Source organism: Trachemys scripta, chromosome 2 (assembly GCF_013100865.1).
Source record: "Trachemys scripta elegans isolate TJP31775 chromosome 2, CAS_Tse_1.0, whole genome shotgun sequence".
Taxonomy (NCBI): domain Eukaryota; kingdom Metazoa; phylum Chordata; order Testudines; family Emydidae; genus Trachemys; species Trachemys scripta.
Genome location: NC_048299.1, coordinates 281,667,515 through 281,679,255, shown reverse-complemented (window position 1 = coordinate 281,679,255; position 11,741 = coordinate 281,667,515). Strand labels below are relative to the sequence as shown.

The following is an 11,741-nucleotide window of genomic DNA, read 5'->3' as shown; positions in this document are numbered from 1 at the left end:
TATCTTTTTTGAGATGGGGCGAGCACATCTGCACGCAGTATTCAAGATGTGGGCGTACCATGGATTTATATAGAGGCAATATGATATTTTCTGTCTTATTATTTATCCCTTTCTTAATGATTCCCAACATTCTGTTTGCTTTTTTGACGCCGCTGCACATTGAGTGGATGTTTTCAGAGAACTATCCACAATGACTCCAGGATCTCTTTCCTGAGCGGTAACAGCTAATTTAGACCCATCAATTCATATGTATAGTTGGGATGATGTTTTCCAATGTGCATTACTTTGCATTTATCAGCACTGACATTCATCTGCCATTTTGTTGCCCAGTCACCCGGTTTGGTGAGATGTTTTGTATCACTGGTTTTGGGCGGTAAAGGTAACTACATACTTAGACTTTGTACCGCACGCCAGTCTGCTAAACCAGCACGAGTCACAAACAATGTAGCTCTTATTGCATGAACTTAAAAATGGTTCATTGCAAAAATTAATTGTTAATGGAGAATCATCATCCCATGAGGCTGTTTCCCGTGACCTTTCAGAGGGAGCAGTTCTTGGCCCAATGCCACCCAATAGCTTGATCAGTGAACTAGAAGAAAATATAAAATAATTCCTGGTAAAGTTTGCAAAGGACACAGAAACTGGTGCGTGGTAAATAATAGTGCCAGGCGGTGTGGGGACCCTGCAGCTCCAGGCCAAGCCCCCCAAGGGTGGTGTGGGGACCCCGCAGCTCCAATCTAAGCCCCCCGAGGGCGGTGTGGGGACCCTGCAAATCCAAGCCAGGCGGTGTGGGGACCCCGCAGCTCGAAGCCCGGCCCCACGAGGGCGGTGTGGGGACCCCACAGTGCCCCATTTTGTCACATATATTTTTAGTAAAAGTCACAGACAGGTCATGAGCAATAAAGAAAAATTCACGGAAGCCTGTGACCTGTCTGTGACTTTTACTAAAAATAACCATGACAAAATCTTGGCCCACAAAGCTTATGCCCAAATAAATGTGTTAGTCTCTGAGGTGCCACAAGGACTCCTCGTTGTTTTTGCTGATATGGACTAACACGGCTCCCCTCTGAAACCTGTCACCTCTAAGACTCAGCCTAAGATCAAATCTGCTAAGAATCCTCTGCATGACCGTGACATGCAGCAATTGACCTGGCCTGGCCAACAGGGAAAGTCTGCCTGCCTGATCAGGACAGGTGAGCAGAGCATTGTATGCTTAGCGTGTGTGTTCTGCTTGGTGATTGTTAATAAATAGAGGTGATGTAGGATATTACTGCGTGAGGCGCTTTCACTGGGGAAAGGTCCCGCACACCCGCAGAAGTCTCCGCCCTGAGCCCTAGGAACGGGGTAAAGGTGGGTGCCCCTGGGGTGGGCGGGAAATGGCTCTGGGGCGCGTGGTAAGCTGGGCGCAAATGAACAAGACGTATTTCAATAGGGCTCCAGCGAGGCCCAAAGCCTGCAGGCCGTGGGTACCGGCTGGGGGCTCGCACCAGGGAAGCCGTGACGCCGACAAAGGTTTGAGGGTCGCAGGGCAGGGATAGCTCAGTGGTTTGAGCGTTGGCCTGCTAAACCCAGGGTTGTAAATTCAATCCTTGAGGGGGCCATTTAGGGATCTGGGGCAAAAATCAGTCTGGGGATTGGTCCTGCTTTGAGCAGGGGGTTGGACTAGATGACCTCCTGAGGTCCCTTCCAACCCTGATATTCTATGGGGGATAATCAGTATCACTGAACATGAGCTCCTTGTGTGATGCTGGGCCCAAAGGAGCTAATGTGACCCTGGGGTGCAGAAACTGGGGAACCTGGAGCAGGAGTGACAGGTGATCACACCTCTGTACGGGGCACCGGTGCGACCGCTGCTGGAATCCTGGGGTGAGCTCTGGAGCCCCCAGTTTTTCCTAAACCTCTGACCTAGGACTGATTTGGGGCATTCCCTGGCCTGTTACACAGGGGGCCAGACTGGGTGATCACAATGGTCCCTGCTAGTCTCTAAATCTGTGAGCAGCCGGCCCGTTCTCTGCCCGTCGCACGGGCCTCCTTGCACTGAGGCTGGAGCACGTCGCCCCCCCGTTCCCTGTTTTCTAACATCTCCTCCTCTGGCTCCCAAAGCCCCCTGCACGGTCACCTGCCTCATTCCTGGTCACAGGGCTGGTCCTGCATGCACCTGAGCGGCCCCCCACCTCGCCCCTCAGGGCATTGCCCAGTGACCGAGCCCTTGAGCACCTTGGCCCTGGACTCTCAGCCCCTTGTCCAACCCTGGCCGCCCCCACCAAAACCTCCTTGTGCGCCCCAGTGTGCGCCGACCAGCCAGGGGCCTGCAGGGCGGCTCGACGGCCCCGTGTGCACCACATCTGCAGGTCCACTCAGCTCCAGAACCTCCTCAGCTGTACTTGGGGCGGGGGTTCCTTCCTCATCCCCTCGTCCCTCTGCCGGCCGGGCCCGTCTCACCTCTGCTCCAGCCCTCCTCCCGCCTCTGCCATTCCCACAGCTTCCTTCTCTCTGAGCCCTGCACCCCCCCCCCCGCCTTCTACCTCCTCCCCTCCCCTTGCTCGGCCCAGCTCGGCTCCATTACTGGCCCCTGGGGGCCGCTCCCTGCCCCTGGGCTGGGTCCCCCTGCTCCTTCACAAACTCTGCCTTGACCCTGCCCTGCTGCCCCCACCCTCCCGCCCGTCTGAGCAAAGTGCCTGAGAAAGTGGCCGCCTCTCAGCCCTCAAAGCCCCGTGCTCGGCCCAGCCTTGTCTGACGTCAGCCTGGGCTGCACGCAGGGCACGGCCCGCGAGCCCCTCGCCTCCCTGCAGTTACTGGCTCCTCTCAGTGCCAGCTCAGTGCCTGTGACCGGGCCTGTCCTGTCCACCCCTTCCCTTAGGCAAGCACCGACCTGCGAGTCCCTGTGAGCGGGCACGGGCCCATGAGCCTCACCTGGGCTCATCCCTCTCCCGCTGTGCTGGACTTGGAGCACGTGGGCGGCACTGCATGAGCCGCGACACCGCCCGGGGCGTCAGCTCAGCACCCTGTCAGCCGACTCCAACACCGTGTGCGGGCCAGCGAAGCCAGGCCCTTGGGGCTCTCAGCCGTCCAACCGCTGCAGCTCGCTGGGCCATGCTAGACATGCCCATAACTCAGCCCCCGCCAGCCCCAGAGCAGTCCTCCTCCTGGTAATGTGGGGCCCCAGAACATCCCGACACCCCAGCTGGGGTCTTCTAGAGCCCCGTGGAGACGGGCTGCCCAGTTCTGCTCCAGGATGGGAGACTGTAACGTTATGAGTGTAATATAATATTTCATTGGAAGGTGACAGGGCCAGAAAGAGTTAATTACCTCCCAGACTGACCTGACCCATGGCCCAACTTTAGAGACTGGTTAGGAAGATCTGTAAATGAACAGAGCTTTGAAATGCAGCCGGCATTGTTAGAGGTAGAAGGGGAGGTGTTTGCTCAGGTCTTGTGATGTAAGCAAACAAGTCTGGTCTATTGCTATAGCTTTAATTCAATGATCAAAAAAGGAATATTAGCATGTGGGAAGACACTTGAGGGAAACAGTATTATTGTCTCTATGTCTCTTTGAAGGTTGTGGTAACCTGTATCTGAACTGTGTAATGGATAAATTACCCTGTGCTAATTGCCAGGATGTTTGAGAGAAGGAGAGTTAAGCCTATTGTTTTCTCAGGCCAAAAGGCTGCTGGAAATGTATAAGAACCCTGGGACATGATCCTTCATCTCAGATCTGCTTTGGGTTTCAAGAGGGGGAAACCTTAAGCCACAAGGATTGAGATCCCCAGTCACTGACTGGAGCCACCCTGAATATGGATATAGAAATAGTCCAGAGGTTATAGTCCAAAAAAGAAGTTTTGGCAACAAACTCACCATCTCTGCTCTGTATCTGAACCTCAAGAACTGAATTCAAGTCTGTCTGTATATTGATCTTTTAACCAACACTCTCTCTCTTTTCTTTTTTAATAAATTTTAGTTTAGTTAACAAGAATTGACTATAGCGTATATTTTGGGTATGATCTAAGTTATCATTGGACCTCGGTATGTGGCTGATCCTTTAGCATTGGAAGAACCTTTTCTTTTATATGATGAGATCAGATTTTCAGTAATCATCATCATATCTGACAGGTGTGTCCAGGGCCGGCTCTGGCTTTTTGGCCGCCCCAAGCAAAAAAAAAGAAAAAACCCTGCGGCGCGGCTGGAGCGCGGGTGCAGGGAGACCGGCTGGGAGGTGGAGGGGGAGGGAGCAGGCGGGAGAGAGAGAGAGAGAAGGGGGCGGCCAGGGCTACATCACGGGCGCTGCCACACGGCCTCCTGCTGCCTGCCGCGAGGGCTCCGCTCCGGTCGGCGGGGAGGGAAGGAAGAGGACTGCCCTGCAGGGCGCTCTGGTTCTCCACACCGCCGCCCCCTTGCTCAGCTGGTGCCGGAGCCGGCCCTGGGTGTGTCTGGACGGAGGCCTGAGGCTGGGCACGTTAAGGGAACTGCGGTGTTTGGACGTCTGAGTAACCAGTGAGGTTCTATAGAAGCTGTTTTGGTAAATCTAAGTATTGGAATAACCACCAGCGTTTGGGGTTTGTCTGCCCCGTTCTGTTTGCAGTTCACCCTGATTGAGTGACCTCGGCTGGCTCCCACGGGCAGCACCGTCACACCTGGCCAACAGGGAAAGTCTGCCTGCCTGATCAGGACAGGTGAGCATGGCATTGTATGCTTAGCGTGTGTGTTCTGCTTGGTGATTGTTAATAACGAGAGGATCAGGATATTGCTGTGTGAGCCTCTTTCACTGGTAAAAAGATCTTGCAAACCTGCAGAGGAGTATGTCCTGAGCCCGAGGAACTGGGTAAAGGTGGGTGCCCTGGAGTGCGCAGGTAACACCACCTGCCCTCAGCTCCCAGGTCAAGGTGGTGACAGGAATCCACACGGCAGCACTGGGCAGGGGATTGGCATGTCTGGGGCCAGTGCCTAGCTGCACCCTCTGCCAGTGGTTTGGGACAGCCTGTAGGGACAGGGACCACAGCTCCCAGCACGGGCAGTGCCTTGCACCAGGGCCCCGAGTCTGACCACGCACTGTCCCAGCACAAACAGCGACTGACTGACCCAAAGGGAACTGCTGTGAGGTCCAGAACCTGCACCCCAAACCCAGCACCAGGAGGGGCACTTCAGGGCAGGAAAGTGGTTAGCGTGGGAGGCCAGAGCCCAGCGTGCCCACCTCACCCACGCTAGCAGCGGCACTGGCCTCCACAGAGCCTCGCTGCACAGATCGCAGCTCTGCTCACTCACCTGGCGTTCGCCTTCTGGATCAGTTTTCCCCACTTCTCCTGCAGGTCTGAGAGGCCCCCGCTCACCTCCTGTCCGTTTGTCCTGGCAGCATGCTCACGAGGTAGCTGTCTGTCCTGCAGGACACACGCCACTCGGGGTCTCCGCTCCTCCAGAAGCCGTTTCAGGAGCTGTTCGGGAATCAGGGCACGGGGTGATGGCGGCGCTGTCCTCATGGCGAACCCAAGGGAATCAACTCCACAGCCTAGGCACGTCCTGGCCCTCAACCCCCGGGCAGTGATCCGAGCACCTTGCACAGCACCATGCACCCAGGGGACCAACCCACTACACCCCCCCAGCAGAGCCAGCCGCAAGCAGCAGTCAATTATCCCCAGTCCCAGGGGTGGAGGGGGGCAGACACAGGGCCGGCTCTACCATTTTTGCCGCCCCAAGCAACAAAAAAGCCCCCAAAAAGCCGCCCGGACTGCACCGCCCCACGAATGGCCGGAATGCCGCCCGTTAGCATGAGCCGCCCCGGCACGTGCTTCCTCCGCTGGTGCCTGGAGCCGGCCCTGGGCAGACAGACCTCCTCCAGACTGCAGGCAAGGCAGGGGCAGTGAGCAGGAGGGCCATGGCAAGCGCTGCAGCATGGCCTGGGGGTGGTGCCTGCCCCAGCTCCCAGGGCAGAGAGGTTATTCAGCATCCATCAGGCATTAGCCTCCAGCAGGACCAGCTACCGAGGCTGCCACGGAGCCGGAAAAGGGCTCACTCCTGATGCGCTGCCCAGCACTGGGCTGTGGGCTGTACGCTGTGCCTCCCTTTCATGACCTTCCTAGTGAGACGTCACCCCTCCGGGGAGCGCGCAGCCCCCTTCGTGCAGGCGTGGCCGTGCTCAGTCACACACAGCCGGGATGCCATGTCCTAGCAGCTCCCCCCAGGACCCAGCAAGCACTGTCCACCTCTCCCCCGAGCCGCTCCTTCCCCGGAAACCCCTGGGAGGGACCTCGGGGGCTCGCTCACCTTCTGCTCCTGCAGCTGGGCTTTCACCACCTTCACTTCAGAAGAAGGGGGCTTCTGGTTGCCAACCAGGTCCTCCATGTCAGCCACCCAGGTCAGCAGCGTCTCCAAAGTGTCCTGGGCCTGCTCCACACTCGGGGAGCCCTCCGGGAGCGTGATGGCCCGCAGGGCACCCTGGGGAGGAGAGGAAGACGTGCCCGTGAGAACCCGGGGGCTGCCGGCAGGTTACCATGGACAGGACACAGCCCAGTGCTACGGTAGCCCCATGGGCAGCACCAACGGCCCCGGTGAACAGCAGTCCCCATCCTGGGCACCCCGTCACTTTCAGCAGCATCCTACCCCCCCCGCCCCAGGTAACCGCGGTGCCAGGCACACGCGGGGCCAGCCCTCCCCTCGCCCCCTGATCAGGGTCATTGCCCACCCTCGGGGCAGCTGTTACCTTGCTGCTGAGCACGGCCCACGGCTCCCGCGAGCTGCCCGGTCGGCAGGCAGGGACCTGTTGCTCTGGAGCTGATGTAGAGTCAGTCACAAAACAGCTGCTTTACAACCCCTGGAGCAGCCCCAGGGACTCCGACCCTCCTCCCAGCCATGCACAGCAGCCGGGCGAGCGAGGCAGAGGCTACTGCCTGTGCTTCATGGGCAACCCCCCTGCAGCTTGTCGCTGGCAAGCAGCAGCCACGGCCCAGCCCGTCTGGGCGCAGGGATGAACTCAGCTCCCTGGGCGCTCGGAGGAGGCTCCGCAGCCCAGCTGGAGTCGGGTGCCCCGTCCCTGGGAGCTCTCCCTACAGGCTGCACCCGGGGAGCTCTCAGACCATTCAGCCAGGGGTCACCGCACCGCCTGGGCAGGCGGTAGGGGGGATTTGCCGGCCCGCCCCGGTGAAATGCAGGAGCAAGGAGCCAGTGAGACACGGACAGAAACCAGGTTCCACAAGCCCACTCCCAGCTACAGCGCAGGGGGCTCGGGCTGTGCCTGAGACAGGCCGGAGCCAGGACACCGCGTAGCGCCCTGAGCCCCGGGGGGACGATGTCTCCTGTGAAAGGAACACGACGGTTCCCTGCGAACACGGTCCCTGCTCAGCATAGGGTGACCAGACAGCAAGTGTGAAAAATCGGGATGGGGTGGGGGGTAATAGGAGCCTATATAAGACAAAGACCCAAAAATTGGGACTGTCCCTATAAAATCAGGACATCTGGTCACCCTAGCTCAGCACCCAAACCACAGCACGAGCCACAAGAAACAGCCCGGCCAGCCCAGGCCCCGTAATGCACCCACCCACCCACCCGCCCAGCCCAGCCCAGGCCCCGTAATACACCCACCCGACACTGGAACCCACCTGCCCGGCCTGGCCCCCTAACACACCCACCCACCCCGGCCAGCCCGGCCGCACCCAAAGCACCCGCCTGGCCTGGCCCAGCCCCCCCAATGCACCCGCCCGGCCCCCCTAATTCAACCCACCCAGCACCAGAGCCTGTCTGGCCCGGCCCCCGCAATGCACCGGCCTGGCAACAGAGCAGGCCTGGCATGGTCCCGTAATGCACCCTCCCAGCACCACAGCCTGGCCCTCCTAACACACCTGCCTAGCACTGGAGCCCAGCCTGGCCTGGTGCCCCTGAGTCGCACCCGCCTGGCACCACAGCCCAGCCACGAGAGCAGAACCTGCCCCGAGCCAGCCAAGCCTGGCTGTCAGAGACGCTCTGAAACGGTCCCGCAGCTGGAGATCACTGGGACACCCTCCCCCCACCCCCCAAAGACTGGTCCAGTGCAGGCAGTGGGGCCATGGGATGTTACCAGAACCTGAAGCGCGCTCCCCCCACTGCCGGTGGGCTCCCCACCCTGCCCCACAGGATAAAGGCCAGGACTCCAGGCCTGCTGGGGGGACCCCCACAAACAAACAGCTCCTGGGCAGCGAGCCCCCTGCAGAGCCCAGTGTGCGTCATGGGGGCCGATGCGGCATCCCCTCAGACACACCAGCCCCGGCCTGGCTGCTGGGCTGCGCGGGATCCGAGAGGCTGGCACACGTTATTAACCTCCGTCCGCTCCCCGGCACACTCCGTCAGCACCTTCACCGTCCTGGTGACAACGGGCTCCCCGCCCGGGTACTCGGTCACTTCCACGATCTCCGTCACGATGGTCTCGGTCACCTCGGTCACCTCGGTCACCTCCCTGGTGCTGACGGGCTTCCAGGCCCAGCTGCTGCCCGAGTCCCTGGGGGGGGCGCCTCTCGGGGGGGTCCAGGCTGCCTCCAGCTGGGCTTTGAGGGGGTTGCAGCCCCTGCTCCCGTTCGGCACCTTCACCTCCATGTTGTTTTGCTTGGGCAGGGGGCTGCTTGGCTGGCTTTTTGCCGAGCCCGGGCTCAGGCTCCAGCCGTTCTCGATCACGACCGGGTTCAGGGGAGACTTGTCAGGGGCCCCAGCTCTGGCGTCACAGTTGTTCCTCCCCGCCGGGTGGTCGGGGCCAAGCCCCACGTCCTTCAGGAACTCCTCGGGCTTCTGGCTCTTGTCTCCCAGGCAACTGGGCCTGCCCAGCGCGTTCCCCATGGCCAAAGGGTGGCACAGAGCCGGCCGGCCAGGGGCCGAAAGCTCAGCCCCGCCGCTCAAAGCCAGCCTAAAACAAATGAGGGGCAGCCCCGTTACTGGCCACGTGGGACACGGCAGCAGGCACCTGGGGACCTGCGTCCCGCCTGCATCTGACCTGCGGGCCCCAGGTCCATCCTGGGAGCGTGGGCCGTTCCCACCCCCTGGGAACCTGCCCCAGGACCTGCCTGCTGCCTGGTGTGAGAGGGGCCCGGGCTGAGGCCCATCCTGCCATCCTGGGCACCAGCACCCAACATGGGGGTTTCAGCCCTTCCAGCAGGTCCCTTCGTTTCCTGACCAGCTGCCCAAATTCCTGCCCTGGGGTCAGTGCAGCTCCCAGAGCCTGGGCACGGATCTGAGCACCGGGCTGCGAAGGGCTGAGCTCCCAGTGAGGGGCCCGGGGCACAACAAGGCTGGGGCTGGGGACGGGAGCGGGGAGCAGGGTGAGGAGACGGGGTTAGGGAGAGGGGACAACAGGGCACAGAGGGATTTCCGGGGCTGGCGACTCCAGGCTCTGCTCCAGGCCACCTCTGGGCTGGCAGGGCATTCCCGGGACCTGTGTGGCGGGCGATGCCAGTGCTTAGGCCGCTCGTCTCGCTAACGGGAATGTAAATGAAGGGGAATGAGGGAGGCAGCACAGGGCACCAGGCAGACGGGCAGCTGCTTCCAACCGGCATCGCTTTGTACCATTGGATTAACTCCTGGGCAAGCTGGAGCCGGGAGAAAAGAGCCATCTGTCTGCAGCGCCCTGACAAAGGCAGCACCCGGGGGTCTGAAAGGGGCGAGCTGCTACAGACAGTGGGGCTGGCGAACCATCAGTCACTGAAACACCCACACTCCAGACAGGAGTCAGACAGCCGTCCCCATTCTGCGTTCAGCCAGCCACAGCCCATCAATCCCAGCATCACCCGGACACAGCCCCGCCATCCCCATGCAACCCCCCCAGCCTGGCCATCTGCACCGTGCATCCATCACTCAGACACCAGGGCTCAGCGTGTCCCCCAGAGACGGAACGCCTGACCCCCACCCCCACCCCACGCCACCACCGAGCACCTGCCACCGGACATCAACTTGCTGCTCAAACACCCCCACCTTCCCCAGCAGTCACCCCATGGGGGGCGTCCTGCATCACAACAGACACCTGCAGGCAGAGTACCTACACCCTGCAATACACACACACACTTACAGAGGAGTCCCTACCCCCTGCACCACACACACACACACACACACACACGAGTCCCTACCCCCTGCAACACACACACACACACACACACACACACACACGAGAATCCCTACCCCCTGCACCACACACACACACACACACAGACGAGTCCCTACACCCTGCAAGACACACACACAGTCCCTACCCCCTGGCAGGAATCAGTACACCCTGCAACACACACACACACACACACGCAGGACTCCCTACCCCCTGCAACACACATCCCTGTGAGTGGGAGCCCATATATCCTACTCTCCCACGCACACATGGGAGCCCCCACACCCTGCAACCAACAACCCCCCTGGAGTACATCAGCACCCTGCACTAGACCCCTACCCATGGAAAGCAAAGCCTGCCCCCATGGGAGTCATACAGGAGCCACCGGTACCCTGCAACTGACACACACCAACACACACACACACACCGACGCGCACACACACACACAGACGCGCACACACACACAGGAACTACCTACCCAACTCTAGTCCCCTCTGAAAGGAGCCGCCCACCCACCCCGCTCCTCTCCTTGCACCCACCATGCCCCGGACACACCCTGACGCCCCGATAGGAGCACCAGGCACTGAGCTGTGTCCGGGGGGCAGAGGAGGGAGGTTCTGTCTCAGTGGTTAGAGCAGGTGGCTTGGGACCCAGGACTCCTGGGTTCTGTGTCTCGCCCGGCGTGGGTCAGTCGTTCCCTGCACTGGCCCCAGGTTCTCCAGCTGGGTGGGAGGAATGACACTTACCCCTCGGTAACGTGCCCTGAGCGCCGCGGGCCAAAGGCTGGTACAGGGAGAAAGTAAAACGGCTCATTCCAGACAGACCCAGGCCAGCGTGTGACAGACACATGGGCAGCCTCTGGCCTGGGACCGGCCCGAAGGGAGGAACCAGCCGGCGAGTCAGTCGCTGCTCCCTCTGCAGCGTCCGGCCATCCGTGGGCCCGCCGGGGGCTCCTGCGGCCTGTCCGCGTGTGGCTGGCAGTGCCGGGCCCGCCGCGCAGGGCGGAAGCGAGAGCACCGACTCCAGCAGAGACTTTGGCTGAAGTTACAGAGGCAGCGACGTCGCCTGGGCTGCCCGAATTGGCCTCACGCAAACCTGGTGGGGCCGGGGGGGCCTTTTGTGCCACTTCAAAGGCACTTGGCTGGCGTCTGTGTCCCACGCTGGCCAAGTTCCTCAAGCGGGGTCTTCTCAGCCTGGCTCGGCGCAGGCTGCTGCGAAGGGCCCAGCGGGCCCCTGAGGCCAGCCCGGCTCCGCTCTTCGCTTCACACGCTTGCTGGTGGCGTGGAGCTGTCACTCCGCGCTGCAGGCACCGAGCTCGCCATGGGGACGGGGCGGGGAGAGGCGCTGCCCAGGACGGGCTGCTGGGAAACCAACTTTCCCGATCCTCCACCCTCGCGCTGCCCAGGGCCGGGCCTGCAGGAATCCTGGGGCCAGGCCCCGATGCCCGGCCTGCTGCCCGGGGCAGGTAGCAAGGTGCTGGCTGGGCCGGAGCAGAGGGTGGCCTCTCTCTGCACGCAGGGAAGACCCTCCCTCGCCCCTCGCCACCTCCCCTCCCCCTCTGACCCCTCTGCACACTCGCACTAATACAATAAGCCCGCTCCCGTTAACTCTTTGCTCACTAATTCACAACTGGCCCTGTTACCGGGGAAACCCTCCGGGGACTCTCAGCCATCCTCGGAGGGGGAGGGGGGCAGGGC

The 11,741-nt window shown here is 61.0% G+C and overlaps 1 protein-coding gene across 1 annotated transcript; it reads right to left on the bottom strand.

Annotated features, from left to right (window-relative positions):
* Nucleotides 1-5,258: 5,258 nt before the first annotated feature.
* On the bottom strand, nucleotides 5,259-11,533 carry LOC117871700 (dystonin-like; the record flags this gene model as incomplete). The annotated part of the gene is given in 4 exon segments (XM_034759477.1): nucleotides 5,259-5,425; nucleotides 6,255-6,425; nucleotides 8,280-8,856; nucleotides 10,791-11,533. Coding segments are annotated over 3 exon segments (848 nt in total), but the record flags the coding sequence as incomplete, so codon positions are not given.
* Nucleotides 11,534-11,741: the final 208 nt, after the last annotated feature.